The 25,023-nt window shown below is 35.7% G+C and overlaps 1 protein-coding gene across 1 annotated transcript in view; it reads left to right on the top strand.

Moving 5' to 3' along the window:
* Positions 1–25,023, top strand: part of LOC129234338 (LIM/homeobox protein Lhx1-like) — a 119,817-nt gene that overhangs the window by 46,038 nt on the left and 48,756 nt on the right. Inside the window, exon 3 of the mRNA XM_054868331.1 lies at positions 12,725–13,125. Coding sequence (XP_054724306.1) covers positions 12,725–13,125 — 401 coding nt within the window. The remainder of the gene's footprint in view (positions 1–12,724; positions 13,126–25,023) is intronic.

Here is a 25,023-nt window from a genome sequence, read left to right as displayed (position 1 = left end):
GAAAACGATAAAGATTTCACCGGTCCAGAAAGTTTTTCATTTGCTTTTACCGCGCCCGTGGGTCAAAAGAGGTTGAGAAACACTGAGTTAGAGCACGATCAGATGAATTAACGCTATGAGCACTTCTTAACTATGTTGAAAACTCTGAAATATGATCAAATGCTGTAATTACATGTTTTAATCATTTCCATTACCGAGTTCAATGTGAAAAATGTCTAAAACGTAAAATATCATAAATCAAAACAAAACTTAAAAAAAAAAAAAAAATACACAACTGTATTCAAAAACGCACACAATACGGGGGAGGGGGGAGGAGGATCTATAGTAAGGGTGCCATTTCTCTCTCCGAAAGATCCTTTTTTTCACTCCGACTGTCTAGTTTTTAAAAGGTGCCTGTTTTTCACCCTATTTAGAGGTGCGATTTCGGCTCCGTATTGGGTGCCGCTGGTGAACAAGAGTTTCTCCCCTGAAAGGTGCCTGTAGTTTTAACAGTGTACTATACGTTGAAAGTTGTGATTGTTAATGGTAATTGCAGATTTCGCGCCCTATACATAAAAAAAAAAGTGCAACTGTGGCACTTTTTCATCTTTATACAGGACATGACTGTTTGCCTGCTTATTTGCATTGACTTAAAATTCTAACTTCCCCTTTTGCTCCTTATGCGGACTAACGCAAATAATTGACGCCTCGCAGCTTGACACGTGCTCTGTATACTTGTGTTTTTAACTTGTAAAGTTTAGAGGTATTGGAAGACGAGAGAAAGAGAACTAATGGCGTCATGGCCAACCATGAGGGCATGAATTTGTAATAAATAAACATAGAAAGATTATTATTATTTTATCACCAATCAAATAATTAAATTCGTTTAAAAAGCTCAGTGAATCTGCATGCGAGGTGACATTTTTGAAGATGTGGGGAAAGTTGTGCTAACACATTATTTTTTTCTTTAAATGTATAACGTATAATACTTTTCTTTTTTTGCTAATTATCTTTAAAAAGGAGGGGGGGGGGGGGGTTAATGAAATACGATAAGATTCACATCTCAGTTCCTAAAATGGTGAATCGGAAAAAAAGCATCGTCATCGAAATAGAATAACAGTGAAAAGAAAATGAATTAAAAACAATTTCCTTACGGGGTACAACCGAGCAGGAAAAACGTCAATTGTACGAAGTAGAGAGAGAAAGGAAGCTGCAATTTTAAAGCTGATATTCTCATATTCACTCATTTGTTACATTGCATTTATAATTTATATGTTCATTCGTTAAGCTCTTCATTTAAAAAGTGTTGGAGAGGGAATGGATCGTTATTTGTGCGATCCAGAGGGGGGGAGGGTATATTACACCCCCTCTGAATTTCAGAAACAATGTTCATTTGCATTTTTGCATGTATATTGAGGTTGTTGTTTTTTTCTTTTAACTGCATCGGGTACTTATACTTCCCCCCCCCCCCCCACACACGCAGAAAACTTTGTAATAAAAACATTTGTGTTTCATCTTACTATGACGAACTTTCTTTTTCCTTTTAATGTGCAGTCCACGAACTATTAACAATACGTTCAATTTTCACAAAAGTAGAAGTATGCTCAACATCTGAGTAGAGAAAATTCCTTCACTAAGTTCTGAACTTCTTCACACTGCGAAAGATTTTAAAGGTACATCTGTAGAAGGAATAATGGGAACACTTTCGAACATATAATATTAGTCTCCGTCAAGAAAACACCTGCGTCGGAGAATCACCACCACACGCCCACCACTGCGGTGGTGTTCAGGCTGGGTTGAATCGAATGGGTCGATAAAAAGCTTGGTAACGTGTTCCCTGTTAATAGAGACACAAATCTTGTCGCGGCTGCTATTAAGAAGAGAAGGGGAGAAGTCGGGAGCGAAAAAAAAAAAAAAAATATGCTTCTTTCCTTCAGACTGAAAGAAAAAATGTATTTTACTCTTAGTCTAGAGTGTCAAGTTTTAGTAAATTTTCTTTCAAAGATTTCTCGTGTTAATGTTTAGTTAAGCGAGAAGTTTTTTCGTCCGAAATCATATTTTAACCTTTTTTTTTTTTCACCATCAGAAATCATTCAGATTCATCTTCCTATTATGCAGAAAATTTAAGTTTTAGGAAGAAGTGGAATCGTAAAATTTGATGTTGTCGTCGAGTGCGCTAGAATCAGTTAAACATTTATAAAATATCCAAGAAAGAATATGAGCAGAAGAAATGACATTCTCTAAATGGGTAGAACTTCTTTTCAAAATCTGTTTAAAATGCTTAGTTTAATGTTTGATTTTTGCTTTGAAGAAGCTATTTTTAGCCTTTGCTTTTGTGCAAAATTCTATTTCAAATCCTATGCGTTCAGTAAAATCTCTGATTGAATAAATTTCAACGTAAAATTACTTCAATTCATCTTGTTATTGTATTAATTACGTTGGTAATTACATTGGTTCTACATTAGTAATTACGTTTGATTCAAAGTTGTACTATTCAACGAATCGTTCACCAAAATGCTTTGCATTAAATAAGCACTACATAATTTCTCCTGTTTTTGATGCTCTAACTTGTGATTTAACCTTTCTTTACATTTTTAAAGATAAGAACTCCTAAATTTTGCTCTACCCAGTAAAATAAATTTAAATTTGTGAACTGATATCAATTTTGGCCAACTCCTAAAAGCGCAAAAAACTTCATATGTGGTTTATTTCCATTCTTTTTTTTTTTTTTTTCTAAAGGTAGTCTCGTACCATTGAACTCCAACAAATCTACAGAAGCAAAATCCATGTCTCTTTTGTTACATGCTGACCGTTGCTTTTGGAAATTCTCCCTACAGTCCAGTGATGTCTGATTGCTGGACAAGTCTGCCATTAACACTCTACCACTAACACGCTTGTCTGTGCAAATAATAGCGTAACAATGTATAAAGAAAGAATCATTGTTAAACTAATAAATCGAACAGGTTGAAGGCGACAGTTTCCTGAATATTCTGGTGTCTATGGTCTGGAATGGAACATCGTTCCGGAAACATGGGTTGTGCTTGTCGTGTGCTTTGGAATGCATTCGCCCACTTCATGTTTTCCTATGCAAGGATCGCCACAGACAAAAGGTCTATTTGAATTATGTTCGCTTTTGGCGACGCGTTAATTGGCCCAGTTATAGAAGGGCGGGCTTTTCAAACGAGGGTTCATGGGATTATTGATCGTTACGAGGAAATTAACCACCAAAAACAAAAATCATTGACTAGTGCAATGTCAAGACCGCCTATTATTTAAAAATATAGGGGAGGGTGGCCCAAAGCGGGTAGGTTAACGAAGAAGACCGAAAATTGTAGTTTTCAGCTTTTTATTGAAAAAAATTTTGGTTTTTTTCCCCCTAACAGGGACCGAGAACTTTAAAATAAAAAGTGATTCTTGCATTATTTTACACCAATATTTATTTATTATCAAATATTTCAAACACTTGAAAAACCCACTTTGCCGTACCAGTGAGCCTAAAGCGGGTAAGCCGTTCGGGTACAGCGGGTAAGCTTAACTAATTGTGATTTGGTACATTTCTCAGTCAAATATGAAGCAATAGGTTTTTGAATCAACTGACTAGCTAACTGCCATTATATATGATTTAAAAAAGAGTTAGATTTTCAATTTAAATTGAATAAGTACAAGTCAGCACATTTGTTTATAAAACATAAAGAAATAATTGATTAAATCAATAGACTAGCTAACTGACATCATGAAAATAACTTTTTAAAGTTATACTTAACCTATTTAAAAAGAAAATCTAAGTCTGTACATTTGCCAAAAAATGCAAAGAAAGCTGGTATACCCACTTTACCCGAAAGCATATTTTTTATTTAAATAATTGTAATCTTAAACTTAAAAAAAAAACAAAGCAAACAGAATGACTATCCTAGTTTATGGATGGTGTCAGAATAACGCAATATTATTGACAATTAAAAAAAAAGCTTGTCTTCGACTACTCACAAGTTACAAACCTTCAGTTTTTTTTTTTTTTTTTTAATTTTCAGAAATGTGTTTTTTTTTTCTTTTTTTTTAAAGCCTGGCTACGCTATGCCGCTTCACCGCTGCTTCGCTGAGACCAATTGAAACTCGAGGGTATTCGGGTAAACACGACATATGTACGTATGCATCGCCGCTTGCACAGCATACGGCGGCATACGAATCCCTACCCGCTTTGAATCATCCTCTCCTACATGTAAAAAAAAGTCATACAATGTGAAAATAGATCTGAGAAAAAAAAAGGGATCACGATAAATACCAGAAGAAAGTGAAATAACAATAACTACATTCTTCAGAAATTAATCAAAAATTCCATGTAGATAACGGATGCAGAAACTTTAGAGAAGATCATATGCCAAAAAAAAAGGTCATCGAAAAAAAAAAAAAACATCATTTTTCATTTTGTTATTGATTTTTCCTTTGAGGAGGAATTTCAAACCAAAACGTTAAATGGTTAGCTTCTTTTTCTTTCATTTTTTCATTGTTCGGTTTATTCCCTAACATAATCATTGAAAAACTGGCTCCGCATAATTAATTCATTTCATGCTGTCAAAAATTAATAAAGAATGAAAAACTGGATGATAAATCTAAGAAACATATTACCTTGAAGTACAAAATACAGCTCATAAAATTTTGTTTTACGTTGCGAATGATAAATATCCGACAGATTACCTCCAACATTAAATGTGCAGAATTGGGTTATTAAGAACATTGAGTAATTTCGCCCAACATTATTCATGTCGACTTTTTGCTGATGATTATGCAATTTACCACCAAAAAGTGCATGACATAAGAGGTAAGAAGCGCGTTAGTTTTTTCTAAATTTTAATGTATATCCAGGAAAATGTCAAGGTAAATATTACTCTAATGATGTGCTTTCGGTATACACAGAAAGTTTTAAAAGAACTTACATTGGAAAAGTATCAAGTTCTTTTGAAACAATATCAAACAACTGTTAAAAGAATCGCAGTGCAAATTGGTTGTTTTATTAGTTTACTTTTTTTATTTTATTTATCTATTTATATTTTTATTTATTATTATCATTGTGGTTTTATCAATCATAAATTACTTACTATCCTCACTTGATCTAAGTTGATATTAATGTGATTTTTCAGATTACCATGTTAACGGTTTTTTAAATATTTATTGAGAGAGCGAAATTTTCGTCGTCATTGTTGCAAATCGTCTGCGGTTTGATTTTGTTCAGATTGTTTTCAGGGCTTAACTCAACCAGACGTTACATTAAAAAAATAAAGAAAAGGTTTTTTTTTTTTTTTTTTTGTGTGTAAAATAACGTTTTTTCGAGAAAAACACCTGCATTATAATGAACTTAAACAGCAAAATTTTCAGATTACTAATTCTCATCATTTAAGATTGATAAAAAAGTAAAAATACATAATGTTATACGCTGTAAATAATCTTTATGCTAAGAGTGCTGGTGGATGTCGGTTATAAAATCTTTTAGCCGGAGAGCCCAGGGCCGCCAGACCTAACTTATTTTCTAAGTAACAAAATGTAGGACAGAATAGAGTTAGCATGTACTTACAACCTACGCGTGTTTATTAACTTGGACCGCGGGCCAATTTACAGGTACTGGGTACTGAATGTACGCAAAAATATTGATAGCCTAACTTATTTTCTAAGTCTCAATTTTTATATTATGATACTCAGGGAACTATTCCAAAACATTTTGTAAGCTGCCAGACCAATCGTATGGGCCAAACATTCCGCCAGACACAGTTTAAAACGTCGCTGTGAGTACAACCGCGACGCTATTATTCTTGCGCTTAAGCACTGAAAAATATCGTCTGCTTTCAAAAAGCAATATTTTTAAGGCAGAAATCCTAGTAAAAAGAACATGAAATAGGATTTTAGTGAGATCCCGATTTTACGTCCCCCGAATCTACGTTTTCCCCACATTTCACGTTTTTTCATCAGGTCCCCAGCTATCAGGTCCCCAGTTATGCCTGCTAACTTAGATGGAGGGCCAATTTTCAGGTACTGGGTACTGAATGTACGCAAAAACAGTGATACTGTCTTACCATCGATTACATGGAAAGGCTAATATCCGCTTTATAGGCGGAAATGGACGTATCTATTAGTTTATAGGGGTGTTAGTTGGTTTGTTACAGAGGAGCACTTTTGCCTCTCTATTATTTAGCCCCAGTTTTGTAAAAGTGAAAATTTGCTAACGGCAATATCTTTTTAATCTGAAGTACATTCAATCTATATTCTCACGGCAAAAATTATTTGATTTATTTATTCATAACAAAGTTTTGAGCTTACCATTTTGCTTTTACGTTCCTGAACGAAACGAAAATATTTTCTTTCCTTTTTGTTGTTTCCATGGTAACTATTTTTTGTTTTCCCTTATTTTGTTTTAGAGAATGCAATAAATGAATAAGGCACTAGTAACATTATAAAACGCGTGTGTCAAAATCCCATCGTTATTTTCCCTTCTCCCCTGCTAGATTCATTCAGATGGAATAGTCTTTATTGGCAGATTGCCAAATTACATACAATATGCGGTCAAACAGTAACTTTCCTTATTTTTTGAGTGCTGATTTTTTCGTATGTTTTACAGAATATTGTCAATAGTTCATCATAGCCAAGACGTCCCGTGGGCAATAATGGTTGCCAGTGGCCCAACCTTACTTATTTTCTAAGTCCCAATTTTTATACAATGATACTGAGGAAACTATTTCAATGCATTTTGTAAGTAGCCAGACCAATCGTATGGGCAAACATCCAGCCAGACACAGTTAAAACAACCTACCAAACTACCAGACACGTCCCGTGGGCACTAATGGCTGCCAAACTATTTCAATGTATTTTGTAAGCAGCCAGACCAATCGTATGGGCCAAACATCCAGACACACAGTTAAAACGTCGCTGTGAGTACGAGCGCGACGCTATTATTCTTGGGCTTAACACTGGGACCTGATTAGTGATGTTCCGGATATCCGAGAGAAAATAAAGATCTGTATCCGTTACTTTTTTGACGGATCTTAAACGGATCATTTCTATTCTAAAGATTTTTAAATATTTGAATAAAAGACTCTTGAATTCCATTTAAATTAGGTTTTATTCCCTATTTAAATTTTAAGGTATCATTTCAGAAGCCAATTTGTATCCCCCCCCCACCCCGTTGCAAAAAGGAAGGGGAAATAAGTTTTAAAAGTGTATCAGTGTGTCTTTTTGTGGCATCGTAGCTCCTAAACAGATAAACCGATTTTGATAGTTCATTTTTCCTTCAAAAGGTGACTTGATCGAAAGTGTTCTTAGCTTGGCCTCGTTTTCTCTAGAACTTTAATTACCGGAGATATTAATTAAAAACCAACTTAACTTTTTCACAATTAGGGTAGTAAAAATTTACCCGTACGTTAAAAATGTTGGCCCTAATTGAAAGAACGTTTTCATCGTTTGATATTTATTTGAAACTTCCAACTGATATACAGTAGGAGCTATAATTTTGTTGAGTAAATTTTAAATGCAATTCTAAGCCTTTATACGCGTGATTGGTAGCGATTTCATAATCGAAGATAAGGAGAAAAAGCTCAAAGGTTTAGAATTTTTACCTGCTGTCAGTTCATATTTCAACAATGTGACAACATATTTTAACAAATGTGTAATCTGACCCACGAAATTCATCTTAATATGAGGTTGGCTATCTGGGACATGTTTTGGTTTTTTAATTTTTAATTTAATATTAGTTTTTGTTATTGATTTGGGGTTTCTGTGATTCTTCATTTTTGTTTTTCTCGGAATCCTTCCAAAAAAGTGAGACTAAATTCTCTATTGTATTTACTGTTTGTAAAGGTGTTCCCGGCTCTGTATTTCGTCGGTCGGAGTAAGTTAGGTGGAATGGGTCAGCGCTGCATTTATGCTGAAATAAAATGCAAAAAATTATTTCTAGCCTGTCCAGTAGCAGCTTTACACTCTTGTTCCTGTATCCTACATCTACCGAGCAAGCTAGAAATATTTTTTTACATTCTATCATTCTATCTAAGCATTAATTCTGCGCTGGCCCATTCCTTCCAACTCTCCCTCAAATTTAACGGAGATTTCTTTAAAGAGTGAATCATAGTCTTGATTATATTTTTGCCGCAGTTGACATTTTTTGAAGAAACTGCCATTATTCTGACTGGAATACCTTCCGTAACAAATTGTAACAAATTTTACACTTGGAGAGAGAAAAAAAATTAATGAGATCCGTATCCGTATCCGCGGATCTTGACACTAATGATCCGTGTCCGTATCCTTGATCTACTTTTTTAACGATCCGGCACATCACTAGACCTGATAGCTGGGACTTGATGAAAAAACGTGAAATGTGGAGAAAACGTAGATTCGGGGGACGTAAAATCGGGGTTTCACTGAAATCCTATTTCATGTTCTTTGACGATATTTTTCAGTGCTTAAGCGCAAGAATAATAGCGTCGCGGTCCTACTCACAGCGACGTTTTAACTGTGTCTGGCGGCATGTTTGACCCATACGATTGGTCTGGCAGCTTACAAAATGCTTTGGAATAGTTCCCTGAGTATCATAATACAAAAATTGAGTACCTGCGAATTGGCCCTCGGTCCAAGTTAATAAACACGCATATGTTCAAAGTACATACTAACTCTTTTCTGTCCTACACATTTTGTTACTTAAAAAATAAGTTAGGTCTGGCGGCCCTGAGCTCTTGGACTATTTGTCTTTATTACCGCAAGCTATACCATTTCTTTTTCATGGACATGCCTCATTTTACCTAATTGAAAACCACCAGCCATAATTTGATGGGTACAAATTTCTTGACCAATTACATTCCATTCCATTACGAGAAACAAGAAACCCAACGAGTAGGGTCATATTGCAATTCGCGACTGTGAAAAACATAATTTTAATTCAAGGCTTCAAAATTCAAATGAATGCCTGGAACTGGATATTGGATGATTTCTTTTATTATTATTATTATTATTATTTTTTTTTTTTTTGTCGTCTGGAACCCTGAAAAAGATAAAGTGAAATCTACGTCCTTTTCGAGTATGGAAAAAAATCACCAGGAAGTGACGAAAACTGTTGAATCTGCAAACTCTTGATGTTGATCGCTTCCTTTATGAAGTAGCTTAAATTTTCAGATAAAAAATTGAAAAAAAAAAAAAAAAAACTACGCTAAATTCCAAAGTTTTCCGAGTGTTTGTGCATCAACATTTTGGGTTGCAATTCAACATATGCTATACACTGTAAAAAACGAAAGAAAAGAAGCGAATCTGAAACTATCCATAGCTTCAGACTCGTTACAAATCTTCAGTTTATTTCTGCAAAGCAAAAGAATATGAAGCTATCAATCTTTTTGTATTCAGCTCTAAAACATTTTAATTATTTTTTCGAAAACAATAATAAGGTGGAGCAATAAGATCTGTGCAATATTTGCACCCTTTGGAATAGCTTCATCAATTTCTGAAGATATTATCCTAAAACATTAAACCTACACCTTTAATCTGAAATACAACCACAAAATACAGACCTTCACTTGTCTACTCATTGTTTAAAAGTTCGGTCTCAGAAATGATCAATTTAATACCCATTATCTTGGGGGAAGCAAATTCATGGGCAATTCGACCTACTTCTGAGAGTTGAGTCCTTCCGATAGCGTCGATAAAGATGCACATTCGTTTCTGATACCTCGTGTCTGAATGAAAACGAAATTGCTACTTGATGAATGAAACGTTGATTTTTAACGGGCAGCACGAGATAATGGGTGGAAAATAAAAGTGATAATGCCGTAAATTCACGGAAATGTCAATAGAACGTGTAAGGAAGTATTTAAACGCTTTGAATTATTGAGCAATCACGAATTGCTTTATGTTCTCGCTTAACCACAGTTTATTATTGTCACATTTTTTTTATTACTTTCTTCTATGTCTAACATGTAGAAGAAAGTATTGGACTCGTGAAAATTTTCGATTTTCAAATTTCAACAGATTTGCACGTGTTGAGATGCACTGAATCTATTTTGACCATTTTTGAAAAATGTTTCTTCGTGGGTATGTGACTTTTTTTTTTTCTTTTCTTTTCTTTTTTCTTTTTGTCCCTCTGGGACAAAAACTACCGCATGATAACGAACGAAATTTGATACACACATGATAACGAAAGAAATTTGATACACATATGTACCCCCCTAGTGAATTGGGCCCATTAATTTTTAGCGCTTTACTTCCTTCAAAAAGGAGGAGTGGGGGTAAGGGCGCCCATGTAGGGGCAAGTGGGGGCGCAAGCTCCCCCCCCCCATTAGAAATGAGAATTTCCCTTGCTTTTAGTGCTTTTTTCTTTACAAAAATGTATAAAAATTTCTTTTCCAGCCATTAATGAATAAGTTATTAAAAATGTCAAATTTTAATATCTCTAATCTGTACTGAAATTGGTTTCCATAGGGAAAGTATTCTGCTAAACCATGGGGAAAATTTTTGAGCCCCCCTTAAGATTTTGCATATGGGCGCCGTTGGGGTTGATAACGTACTTTTTGTGGAAGCAATTTCATTCAAAATGTAATTAATTCGAATTTTTATGTGTCACGTTCTTTCCATTAATTTCTTACATCGATATATATCATGTTGTTACAAAATGGTATTATTTTCTTCCTTCTTTTTCTTTTTTTTAAATTTAGCAAAAAGAAAGAAATCAACAGTTCCAAATCAAGAAGAAAGGGAACAAAATATCAATTTCAGTGCCTTTTGCCTTTAGACTTCATCAAAATCTTATTGCTCAATATTTCCACCGAAAATAAAGCTTTCTCCGCCGTCGGAGTTACAGACGGAATAAAAATAGAACAAAACGCTCAAAACCACCCGCTTCCCGAGCGGGAGAAGCTTTCGTGTTCGGAACTGCAAACAAACCGCCCCCGCCCCGAGCGATTTGCATATCGAATGAAGATCTACATCGTTCTCTTTTCCCTTTTCATCGGATCGCGATGTATAAAACATGAACTCCGACATGACGTCATCGATTCTCTGCCCCGGGAGGGGGCAATTGTAATCTACGAGAGATTTTCAATGAAGAGTTAGTTCGGGTCGAGATTAATTTTACGGGCCGTGCGGTGGAAGAACTGTCCGTTGGGAAACGGATGGGAAAAGCACTGCACTAGGTGGGTATCTATTTTCGTTTATCGAAGCTATGTTGCGAAGTTGTTTAAGGGCTTTGAACATATGCAGCGCTAAATGATAAGTTAAGATGTTTTCGGGCATACTTGTTATTGTTAGGGATTTAACCATAGTAAAAACCTATGTATCGCTCATTTGGAAGAAGACTGCCACAATACGAAGAAATGAAATTTTACAGGAGAAGCGTTTGAAGCTGAACTCTTCAGGTAATTTGCATTAAGAAAAGTAAGTTTGCTGTACTCTCCAGTGGTTAAAATTAGAACAAAAAATCTGTCATTATTTTCCAAAGAAGATAACGTCCTTTGAAAGGCCTTTAAGCGAAAAAAAAATAATAAATAAATAAATAAAAATTTCGTATTGTGGCACTTTTTTTTTCTTCAAATGAGCGATATACTGTGAAAAAAAGGAGGGGGGGGGGGGGAGATTGTGGTTAGTGCCAAAATATTTTGTGAGTTTGCTGGTTACAAACGATGGGGCATAATGTAATTACATTTTGGAGCAACGTATGCTAGTAAACAGGGCGATTGCACAGAGAGGAAGCAGGGACACTTGTTGTTCGAGGCCGGAACCTGAAAGGGGCCCAAGTTTATTAAAATGAAGGGTGAAATATATGTAGGGACGTGGGGTAAACAATGTGGAGGAAGCCCCGTAAGAGACGTTTGTGACGAACCTCAAAGTACCTGTGCACGCTCCTGCTAGTAAGCCTCAAAAAGTCTGTATGTTGCACCACAATATGGTAAAAATAATGCTTCTTCTTTTGAAGACAGCAAATATGCAACTTACGTGTCTTTTTGTGCTACACATCACATTTTCTATTACAATCTATTTTACTTCCGCTATTAAAAATAAGTTGGAGTAATGTTTAACGTATTATACAACATAAAATTCTGTGGTTATATCTTATGATAAATGCCATTCCATTGTACATTTAAAATTACTTGTAAGAAGGGTTAATTTGATTACAATTTATTCTCAGAAATGGCTTTACACGATTTTTAGACTCTTGACTGTCTTACTTTTAATCACTATTTTGTTTTAAGTAATGCTTTTGAAATTTATTGAAGTAAACTGCTCAATAACGACTACTGGCTCTCACATGGTGCCTCACTATACGATAAACCTTATGTATTGTACGCAAATCGCACCGTTCCTAATTACATTAATTCAGTTGAGTGTTGAAATCGCTCACTCACATCCCTTAAAAACTTATCAAGTTTAAAAGTTCTTAACTTTTTATGAATCTCTCTCATGAAACCAAGATTTGACAAAAAAAAAAAAAAAAAAACTGTACATCTGTGCAATTTTTTTTTTTTTTTTTCAAAGAATGTATTGAATTAAGATTACATTCAGTTATTTTATCCCCTGTCGTTTGTAGTTTGCTTCTTTTCATGCAGGATTTTCAAAAAAAGTAATGCTAATTATATATTTATAACGGTTATGTGCATTTTATGTTAGCTAGAAAATATGGAACGCAGAAAATAACTACTAAGTCATAAAGTTACTCAAAATATGTGACTTTAAATAATAGTGAATTTTTGACGCTGATATATTAAACTGAAGCATTTTTCTCCTCCCACAGTCTCAGGGTCCAGTTCCCCACTCGACTCACCGGAACTAGACGAGTCCTTGGGCGATCCGGCCACTAGCCCCAACCTGGACGCAGGTGACGCATGCGCTGACCGGTACAGGGACGTCGTGAGTGGTGGGTCCGGGGCCAACAGCCCGCACAACACCAGCAGCGGCCACGCCCACTCGGCATCGGAAGAGGGCCCCGGGGGCCCCTCGGACTGTCTAGCGGGACCGGGCCCTTCCTCCAACGATGAAGGGACGGGTGGCACCAAGCGGAGAGGCCCCCGCACCACTATCAAGGCCAAACAGCTGGAAACGCTGAAGGCTGCCTTCGCAGCGACCCCCAAACCCACGAGGCACATACGAGAGCAGCTGGCACAGGAGACGGGGCTCAATATGAGGGTCATACAGGTAAGAGAGAGGAACTTATTTGTATAAAAATTCAGTTTCAAACTTTATATGTAACTGTATTACCTATAGCGTCGCTGTCGGCTCAGAACAACAGTAAGACAAAGAGTCCCACAAATAACAGTAAGATATACCTAACAGTAACCTATGAACAGCTATGCGATGTAGGTTTATACCACAATCTCCCCTACAAAGAGTAATAAATTACTCTCTTCTCTTTTTTTTTTTTTTTGCCTTATAAAATGATATCCAACGTTGCAGAGTCATCCACATAGGACTGCGAACACATTGCCTTTGTTATGTTTTTAACAATTCCAAGTTATGTGCAACAATGATGATTTGTTGCACCAACGAGAATGACTGGTAAATAAGTAGGGTAGACCAGGGCACGTTTACGCATGGGGCAAGTTTACGCAGTGCCTTTTTTTTTCAAAACGAATTATAACTGGAGAGCCAACAGTCATAACTAATTGATGCTACTCCCTAGCAAATATTCTCACAAGTTTTTGAACATTAGTCGAGCTTCGGTCGAGCATGCAGAAAGGGTACTCTGTTTTCTTCCAAGTTGAGTAAATTTTGTGTTGAACGTTTTGAAGCTTATTATTGTGAATAAATAATACTCCGTTAAGAAAAAACAAATATATAAAAATGAGCAGATTTTTATCCTTTTTTGAGAATTGTATTTGTATGAACTGAAATGTTATAAAAAACTTTTGCACATTAAAAATAAATCCAAATTTAGCGGCGGGGCAAGTTTACGCGTTGAACGTCGGAGCACTTTTACGATCGTTCTTACTGTATCTTACTTAAACGTGCACCTGACACTTTTTTCGTCCAAACTGTCTCAAACATTTTTAGTATTTTCTGACTATTTAATTTCGAAAATTACCATTTAATTTTTAATTAAGTTACACATTCGTATCTTGTAGCTTACAATCATAAAGTGCTGTCTTCATGCCCCTTCAGCTTCAAATTTATACACTATTCAGTCTGTAATAAATTTGCTTTATTTTAGCGATGGTAAGACGTTATGTACAAAACACTAACAGAACCACGTTAGTTGTCAAAATAAATATGCATGCGTAAACGTGCCCCGTGTCCGGGTCAAGTTTTCGCAACTGACTTGTTCTCAAAAATATTTTTTTTTTTTTTTTTTTTTTAACGATTAAAAACACAAGCTGAGCAACAACTGAATGTACCAATTTTGACTTCATTAAATGCTGCATGAAACCACAGTGTCTAAAATTTCCCAAGTTAAAACATCATCCAAGTTAAAAATTCATTGAAAAAAATCCTCGTAAACGTGCCCCGGTCTACCCTATACGTAAAAAGAAACCTTACTTGATACAAACAAAGGAAAGGAGGCTCCGCTCCTTTTCTAGCATCTTCCAATTTCATTCCGGCAACAGAAGTGATACAACTCAAATATTTCAATTTGTGAGTTAGGGTAATATTTTTTAATCCACAAAATAATATCACGTCATTCAGAAAACACGAACGAATGAAACGGAGCTAAAATATTAGGAAAACAATTCTTAGGGGAGCGTTTGAAGGAATGAGACAGCACTGCATTTATGCCGAAATAAGTGTGAAAAATAATTTTTTCTAGCTTTTCCAGTAGAAGTACCAGCAAGAGTAGCTGTGCTTCATTTACTGGATAAGTTAGAAATAATTTTTTTATATGTTTTTTCGGCATTATTGCAGCACCTTCCCATTCCTTCCAACTCTCCTTCGATGAATCGAATACAATATGTAGTAAAAATTTATGAGATTTTCAGCAGTCGATTTGTAGGAATTGATGTTTTTTGAATTGTGTCAGCTCTTTTGCCGAGCGATGTGGTTTGTCGTTTTCATTGAAATCTTTTGTCTTATCCAGCTGAATTTTCCCAATTGCGTATTTTTAATCTTCATTTTGATGCTTTTGAAAATAATTTAATAAATGCTAAACAATATATATGAGATAAATGTACAGTTACGAGAAATTTTAGCATGCCTTTCAAACAGCATGTTTTCATCAAAGTCATCATAAACGGCAAGATGTTGCCATCATGAGCATGTAATGTAGAGAGTCACAAAAGCAACGATTCTTTTGCCCATTTTCAAATTAGAATCGCGTCAGTCATAATTATTCAAACCACGGAAAAGCCCCTGGCCCACCGAAAAGCAAAACAGCACATCTTTTTCTTTATGTCTCTCGATCACACTATGCAAGAATTAAGCGCGTGTGTTTTGCAAGTAAAATAATCTATACATTTTTTCTCTTTCTTTTTAATGTTTCCTGCGTGCTCCGGCGGGCTTGAAATTTAAATATAATTCATTAAGCGATGCAAAAGTAGAAAATGCGAAACACGTTTGAGGATTTTCTTTTTCTTTTTTATTATGATTTGAGACTCCATCTTTACTTCCACCCTTTTTGTTATTTATTCCGGGAAATCGGAAGGGTTTGGTGAAGGGGGTTTAAACGGAACTCTGGAACACGCAAAGGGCTCGTAGAGAAGAAAAATGTATCTTCTATTTCCTCGGTGTATTTTTTTGGAAGTGATTTTCTCCAACGTTTCCAAGATGACTCAATGATACTTTTTATGCTCTGTAAAGAAAAATGGCTCTGAATTCAAAATTTTTCTCAGTAGCATGCTGTAGTTGCACTAAAATATTTTGCCGAGAAATTTCACGGTAAAAAAAACTGTCTATCAAACATTTGATTGATTAAAGAATAAACATTCATTGTGCAGAAAAAGGAACAAAAAAAAAAAAAAAAAAACGTCTGATATGTTTTTTACACAATCTAAAATATTTTATTATGTCATAAATGTCGGACAATTTCGAGGTATATTTTCATAATCAAAATAATTTATTTTAGCTGTTTAATTTTAATCATCACAGTGGACACAACTGTACGTGCGACTTAAAACATTTCTCGCTGAGCATTTGGGTCACTCTACATAAGTTACCTTTGCGTTACCTTTTTTATTGTTACCTCTCGACATAGTTGGAAAAGAAAGGCAGTAAAAATGCTCAAATTTCCCCATTGGAAATCGAATACACCAGCTTCGAGGCTCGATGGAACCTCTTCTTTTCGATATTTGCTAAAGTCAGAGCTCGAAATAAGAGGTCGTTAGTCGTATTTTGCAAATACAAATTTCAGTTGACGACTATGATTTCACATCCAGTCGTCATTTTTGACGCCGTGCTTTTTATATATATAAAAAAAATTAATAATCGTAATGTAATATCCAACTGTCAATTTTTACTAGATCTTTATATATTATGCAGAATATAGATTCAACCTCAAGTATTTAAAACAAATTCCTTAGCCTGGTTTTTTTTTTTTTTTTTTTCAAACTTCGAACAATGACTCCATCCTTAGAACATTAGCAAGATTCTTCCCCCTCCCCCGAGTGTTATCCAAGTGGTGCATATTTTAACAAATATTTTTTAATTGGAAGCGATCACAAATTGCTGACGCCTTAGTAGAACATTTAGGTAACTTAAAACAAAAAACAACTAGGTGCCAATGACACCTAGCTTTTACTTTCGAACCCTAAGACAAAAGCTGAATACCTATATACTTACTTAGGCAGTTTATTGGAACTTCGTAACTGTTATTTTTAATTGGAAATTAAACCTTTGATTTTCTCTAAAACTGTCTTCAAAAGCAACTTCACGTTGCCACAGAAATCAAATATTAGAGGTGAATAGAAATTATAATTGAAAGCACATAATTAATTACAATGCAAAAAATAAAATGGGATAGACATTATTTCGTGAGGATATACGACGATAGAAGCACGAAAAAGAAAGAAAAGAAAAGAAAAAATAAAAAGCCTTTTCCATTTACAAGAAATGCAGGCTCTGGCAAGTTTGGAATGAAAACTCCATAAAAACTCTGAAAACTAAAGGGTTCGAAATGAAAAAAAACTAGGACAGCGTGGGAGGCTTCTCATCTGGGGTGGTATTGCCAGTGAGAAAAGAAAGTTTCAAAGCATATTTGCAGTTCCTATATTTAAATTCGCAGTTCTAAAGCTTGAATACGCCACTGTAAGGTGATTTAAGAAATCAGCCAAAGAAGAAAAACATTTCAATATTACGCCTTCAAGGTAGATGTCTCATTGGACAGGTGGCTTACAGGCACGTAGCTAGAACTTTGCTAAGGGGGGGGGGGGGGTTCAAAGTTGCATGAACTTCAAAAGACAAGGTGTACCAAAGCAGAATTAGTAACCGATAATTACACAAGATAAGATAAATCCAATTAAAACTGATTATTAAAATAACTAAAATTAATTAAATAATTGAAATTGATAAAGCCATTAGTTAAAATTAGTTAACAAAATTTTATATTAAGTGGTAAATTAATTATTGTCAATTTGTGAATTAACATTAAACTGAAAGTTATCACATACAATGTTTTCAAATATGGGTAAACCCTGTCTTCTGTTTCGATGCTTTGAAAATGAATGATATATTTCCTATTAATAAAAAGGGCACAATAAAAGAAAAACGGAAAACGTAAATTGTTCTAGGAATTACTTGGAAAATGCATGCGATAATTTAATAAAATATTAAAACTTTGCAATATATTTCAACAAAATATGCACATTTATACTGCCATTTTATTTGAAAACTAAAAGTCACCCGTCAAGGTATGACTGGTGAAAATTGCTTCAACTCTTTTACATTTGAACGAAGCAATTGCCTGTTTGGTGATATTTTGATAGTTGAAATTTTAACTCTAACAGCAGTGGATTAACCCTAAACTCCAGTAGATAGCGTGAATTGTTTTCGTTTCTTCATTCCCCTGACATCAAACAGACACAGTCTTACCTGTAAAACTGTTAAGTTACCGGATCGAGTTCAGCCTTGTCGCAATAAAGCCTTTCCCTGCATGTTAAATATTACCAAAACATATTATCAAATTATCATGCCGTGGCGCGAATTTATTGTTGAAACACGGGGGTTATTTTATCGTCATTTTATCGTCGGCATTATTTATATGAGGATAAATAAATTTATATCTATGAAGTCGAATGTATAACTATATGAATGCTATGTAACGTAACCCTGTCCGATTTGAACAACATTTCAGGCAAAATCCCACAACTCTCTCAACGAAACTATTAACAAGGTTCACTTTAAAAAGCTTGAATTAGTTTTTATTTATTTACATTTATGATATTCTTTTGATAATACGAAATAGAATGACATTTCCAATCTTATCCGTTTTCTAATTATCATTCCTAATCACGAATTAAATGCTTGAGCAAACTATTAACTCTTTGAGGGACGAAGGCTTCCTTTGATGCAATCATTTATATATATATATATATATATATATATATATATATATATATATATATATATATATATATTTTTTTTTTTTTTTTTTTTTTCTTCAGTCAACTGACACAGTGATTTCAGTTAGCTTTAAAAAAAATAAAAAAAAAAAAAAAAGATTAGCAAGAAAGAAATGGGGTTCTAAAGTGAAGTCACTATTCCTCAAAGGGTAAAAGCTATTCGAAAAAATTTTAAATATTAGAATAGGCGTATTGCGGTTTTTTATCATTATTTTCTCCTTTCTAATGGGACTGCGATAGAGGCTTTAGGCTTTTGCGGAACAAGTGCGAAACAACGATATGGCATCCAGTCTTAGGACTGGATGCCATAATAGGAATTTCAATTACTGATTCACCAGGAACGCACCTCACTCTGACTGTCTTTCAAGCAACATGCGTCTACGAAATCCACGAAAATCCAAAAAGAAAGAAGAAAGAAAAATAAAGAAAACCACGTCCCAATGAGACTATGATACGGCGGAGGTGGCAATGAATGGTTGTTTTTCTTTGCCGATGGCAATCTGATGGACCAAGGGAGAGGGGCTAAATTTCAAGGTCACACGGCCCAGCTGGTTTGAAAAACGAAAAGGAAATTTCTCGGTTTCGGACGGAGTACGCGACACAGCAAAAGGTAAACGAAAATTGGGAACCTGCAGTTGTTGCACGAGGTTCTCGTGTTCTGAATTGACTCAAAAGATGGGAAAATTGCCAATTAATGGGAATATTTAAGAAGAAAATACCGGGTTTTATAAAAAAAAAATTCTCTTTTGGAAAAAATTTTGTTGATGCTAGGTGCAACAACTGAGAAAAAAGGACAGGGGTCTTTCGGGACGGGAGGGGGGGGGGACCAGACTCCATGCCCCCCTTGGCTACGTCCTTGAGTGGCATATTCAGTGCCTTATAGTTTATTTGAACTGCAAATTCCACGGATGGCAATTAATGTGTTAACTTCATTAACAATTAACTTGACTGAAAAGCTTTTCCCAAACTGATAGAACAGAGTTCCAATAAAAAAGCTTTTAAAAATTACATTTTCGCTATGGAGGATGGTTTACTTTTTCTTTCTAGATTTATCCACCACCTCAGGACCCGATTAAGGTATTAGGGACCCTAGACTGAGCATTTTTTAGGGGCCCCTGTAGTCAAATCTTATAAACATAAATACTCACGGGGAGCCAGGAGGATTGACTTCAGGGGTGATGTGACGCTCCACCATTGTCAAATTAAATAAACAAAAATAAAACAATGTAAAAAGGCACAAATTTTACAAGAATTTGCTGCCTTTTTACGTTGTTTTATTTATTTATTTTACTGGTCAAGCACAAAGGTATTTATTCAATTTTCATTCTTAATTTATTTATTCGGGAGCAGAGAACCCCACGCTTTAAATAAGCAGAGGAAAAGGGAAATCAATAAGGACGAGGACCTTAATTTTCTTTCTTTCTTTTTTTTTAAATCTTAAATTATAGATTAAGACGAAAGTAAATTTAGTCATTTGGAAGCCAATGACTAAAATACTCCTAGGCCACGTCCTAGATGGCCCGAAGAGTAGGCCTGGCCCTGATCTTAGCCGTTATAGACAGAAGTGCTCACCCCCTAAATATTGCGAAGACCCTTCACACACAAGAGCAAGAGCTCCCCCCAAAAAGAGAAAATACCACCGCCCCCCCCCCAAAAAAAAAAATACAATGGCCCACGCTGTCTGCGTCATGAACCCTTCACTAGGTGGGCACCCCTATTACAGAAGTTCGGAACCTCAACTCAACACGTTCACCATCAACTCAAACGGCCATTCGACGCAACCAATGTTCACAAAAATCTTGATTAATGCTCAGCGCGTGAAAACATAAACAACTCCTTTCCCAGTAGCGGAGCAACGCGGCCAGTGCAAAAGCAGCCTTCAAACTCGGTAATATCCATCTCATTTACAGCATGTTTTCTGCAAGGTCGCTGCCTCGGAAGAAGGTATTATCCAAAATATGTTCTTTGACCAGTTTCCGACCCCCCTGACCACCTGATCCCCCCCCCCCCCGGTGCATTCACGTTAATAACGCTGGCTGCACCTTTTGATTATTATTACATAGTTTTCGCTGCCGTGACACACCCGTTTTCGCCGATTTCTTTTCTTTTATTTCGCTTATTTTTACTTTTCTGCCTTAAATCGGACGCCACGTTTTGCCACCTGTGTGCTCTCGGCCAATTTCTCTCTCTCTCTCTCTCTTTCCCTCTTTTATTTTTCTTTTTCTTTTCGGAATCGTTGCTACTGCAGAAACGTAATTACGATCTCTCTTCCTCGCTTTTTTTCCTTTTTCTCGTCTAACGTCTTTTTATCACACTCCTTGCGATTAAATTCTTTTTTTATGCTTTTTCTGAACTTAAAAGTGACTTCGCGAATTTCGAACCTTCCTCGCTCAAATATAAATGCAAATGTTCATTTTTGTTTTTAAGAATTGTTAAGAATTGTTTTTAGCCGATGCAAGAAAAACAACGGAGTGAAATAAACTAAAGCGAATTAGGGCGGTTTTTCGTGACTCGTTGTCGCAGACAGAGTAAAAAATAAAATTCAATCTAACTGTGAGTCTCTTTCAATTCCACCAATCCACCACGACAGAAAATTATTAACATCAACCCTAAAATATATGTAAGGTATATTGGACCACTATAAGTTATTACCTGATTGCTTATTGAAACTATCTCCTATTTTCCTTAGCGTAAATCTTTGGAGCAAGAACAAACATGTCAGATTTTGACCAAATTTCGTTTAAGATAAAAATGTGTCCACGGATGTCCACAATGTGATGACAAAGCAAATATGTAGTTATCAAATTTACCCAAGTCCAACAGTCTTTGCTTTCTCAAAAATCAGTATTTTTATTTAGAGCTAAAACAACATATGTCACTTGTTATGCAAGTACAAAGAAAATAATTTTAAATGATAGATACTATCTGACCACCGAAAAGATGGAGAGGCTAAAATCCAGTTTGCAGGCGGAAATGGACGCATCCATTAGTTTTCAGGGATGCCAGCTTTTGCAAATGTGTGAGTAAGCCTCTCACGTGCATCAAATTTTTACTTTTCCCGTCATTCAGACAAACTCGTCCTAACTGGAAGTTTGCCAATTTAATAGCATCCGCGGACAGACTGTGTGTACATTCTCGTGAGACTATAATGTCTAGAACTGTGCAAATTTTTTCTGGGCACAGGGGCCAAAATTAGACGTTTTGTTCTTACTCCAAAATACAAACAATCTTCTTTCTTCATACGCAGAGTGGTTTGAAAGTGTCCAACTCCCCTTTTATTTTTTTAACATATTGTTTGTTTGGGTTGAATGTTTGTGATACACAGTTACCTTGAAATCTTAAGAGTAGTTAACGTCGGTGGAATACGTTCCTTGTTGTAACTTTGCTGAATTCCGCGTTATGTACCCTCAGATATTTTTGCGGCAAAAAAACATCTCCGTACCCTCGATACTCCGCAAAACATCTGCGAGAACAAGAGAACATGGAGCATAATTCAGCTGTGTTGTGACATGGATGGTCTTCTGACGTTGTTTATTACTCTTAAGACCTGGGACACCCCAATAGAGGTCACTGTGACCTCCCAAAAATTTCTTTATTCGACAAATTTTGTCTGACAATTCGGCAAAATTATCATGATTCGGTAAAATTTAGTTATATTCGCAAAATGATCATCATTCAGCGACATTTGGAGTTCCATTCGGAAAAATTTGGTATTCCATTGGGCAAAATCATCAGCATTCGACCAAAATTTCTGTTCGGCAAATTGAGAGCCTACCCTACCAAAAATTGAAGGGCGTGGCGCCCTTGCTTAAGACTCAAGGTAAGTGTGTAACAAATATTCACCCAAAACAAATATAATGCTGAAAATAAATGGAGGTCAGCTCACTTTCAGATCATTCTGTATTAGATGCCGAAACTTGATCTAGCTGTTACCTCAAAAGTAGCGAGATGGTGTGCTCATCCCATGTCTTCATTTTGCACAAATTTAAATATTTTTCACTTTCAGAAAAACACCAACACCATAACCTTACCTGATTTGGTTAACTGTTGTCAACGCTTGCCAAATTACAACTTCACTTGAGTTTGCATTGAAATTAACATTGATTTTCCCCAAAAAGGTGTAAATATTTTTGTGGTGTCTTTGGAAAAAGTCGGTTTCGAATCAGCATTCTTTCGGGGGTGAGTAAAATGGTAATTTAGGCCGATATTTGAGTAAAAATATTTTCGCTAATACAATACTTCCTTTACTATGCAAAATGAAGTAAAAAGACTAGAACAACTTCATTCTCAACCAACGATAATTCAAAGGGTTTATCATTCTCTTTCATGACGAAGCGACTGCAACAAATAAGACACATACACACTAACAACAAATATGACTCCAGCATCTGCTAACCATCAGCAGCATTTTTTGGCAGCAGCTTAAAACAAAAACAAAAATTCGAAAATAAAATTACAAATCACACAAAAAAAAACTAAATCATCAACGATTTCAATTCCGCACTTAACATTGATGTGGGTTTTTTTTTTTTTTTTTAATTTTTTTATTTTTATCGTTATTATTTCTGCCACCTGCAGAGATCTTTCCATGAAATAACTGGCTGACATCGGCATGTTGGCCCTGCCAAGTTGCACAGACCGAGTGACAAAAACACGGAGCAGCATTCTTGTTGCTTTTAAGAGGATAATTAGAGCGCCGAAAAGTGGATGAGGAGAAGAAAGACTCGTCTTTCAGTTCTTTTCTGGCACCTTATTTCACGCTGCTTTAGGGATTAATTACCAAACACTTGTTGACATCGCCATAACACGATGATGGACTGTTTCACACTATTGAACAAGGCACTAAAAACTGATGCATAATACTCAGATTTTTGCCGTTGATTTTTTTTTTTTTTTTAAACCTCAAAAGAGGATTTAGGATGTTATTATTCGTCTTGAACCAAAATTTTCATATTAAAATGTCCTTCAGAAATAGAGCTTAGAAGCTATGACTTCTGCAACAATGGATTATCTACAATAATATCTGTCACTTTCTAAGTAGAAATCTTTCTCAAAAATACGATAAAAATAGTTAGTATTCTTCCCAGTAAAGAGTCGAATCGTGTTGCTTAAAATTTTCATTTCTTCACCGTTAACCTTGAAATTATGAATAGAAATTTCATCTTACAAAAAAATTCACCCCGTAAAAATTCTTGGAAAATTATACTTTCGAGAAAAATCAATTGCATTGACCGACATTTTTCGATTTGCATAATCTTAGGAAATAGAAGAAAAGATAGTTTTTTATCCCCTCTTCTTCTGTCCCAATCAAAACAAATGAATAAATAAATATACAATGGTTGTTTGACCGTCATTTTTACGGCTGCACTTCCTTTGAAAATAAGATTAGGAACTTAATTTAGGTATGAAAAAGTTTAGCACTGGTGCAAAGCATAGATTCCCTCATAAAAATTGCTTTTTCAAACGAAAAAAACTTTTTGAGGAAAAAAAATGCTCAAATGACGTGCATTTACGGTTAAATTGGTTCTCAAGTTTGATATTTTAATTAACTTAATATTCGTTGATTAATAATCATTTGCTTTCAGTCCCCTCCCCTCAGGGCCGACGAGAGGCCGGCCATGTCAGCCTAGTCAGAAGCTAGGGGCCCGACTCGAAATCAAAGTAATGTAAATTTTATAAGTTTTTAAGGGAGAAGGGGGCCCCCGCGACAACCAAAACGACAAGGAGCCTGTCTTGACTCTCGGCGCCCCCCCCCCCCGTCTTCTCTCTTTGCTCTTGTTATTTTTCAAATTTGGAAATCCAGTAACAGAATTACCATGTGAAAGTGAAAAATTTAGTTTCTCAATAAAATGACGATGCTTGTTTACTTACTAGGAACTTACTGTCGAATTTTAATAAAAGAGGGATATTACAGTATTAAGCATGAGAGGGGAGGGGTGCAACAAATTTAATCGTCTCAATACAATGGACGATCTGGGAACGGCGACATGAAGCATTAAATTAAATTCGAAGCTTTAGTTTTGATACTTACTTTGAGTTGAGTTGCCAGAGAAACAAAATTGAGATGTAGGGTAACAGCACTAGTCACAGACATGTTTAAGACATCGCTCTCAGGTTAATTCACGGCCAAATTTCGGAGAGGGTAAGGCTAGTTTTAGTCGCAGTATGATTGAAAAGGAAACTCTCTGCGTTTCAATGGGGGGGGGGGTATATCCCCAAATTTCCCCTTGGATACTCAGCCACGTTTTCGTTTGTTTAAATTTTTCTCTTCATGGATTTACCTGAACCGCTTTCGTCAGAAATAGCCCACACTTGAGGGAAAAACCCCTATCATTTATACCAAAAATAATAACCATAATAAAACATTTTGGAAAAAACTTCCATCCCCCATCCGCCACTGATTTGAGTAGCAGCAGTGTCGCGCAACGCCCCCTGGCCGCCCTCGGGTGTGGCGATCGTTCGCGTGTTGTCATTTAGGTAGGTCCGGGCTGCAATTTACACCTAAACTTAATGCCACGTTTGACGGTCCTTAAAAGCCGCTTCGTCCATG

The sequence above is a fragment of the Uloborus diversus genome, chromosome 1 (genome assembly GCF_026930045.1).
Source record: "Uloborus diversus isolate 005 chromosome 1, Udiv.v.3.1, whole genome shotgun sequence".
NCBI lineage: Eukaryota > Metazoa > Arthropoda > Arachnida > Araneae > Uloboridae > Uloborus > Uloborus diversus.
This window is presented reverse-complemented; position numbering and strand designations above follow the sequence as displayed.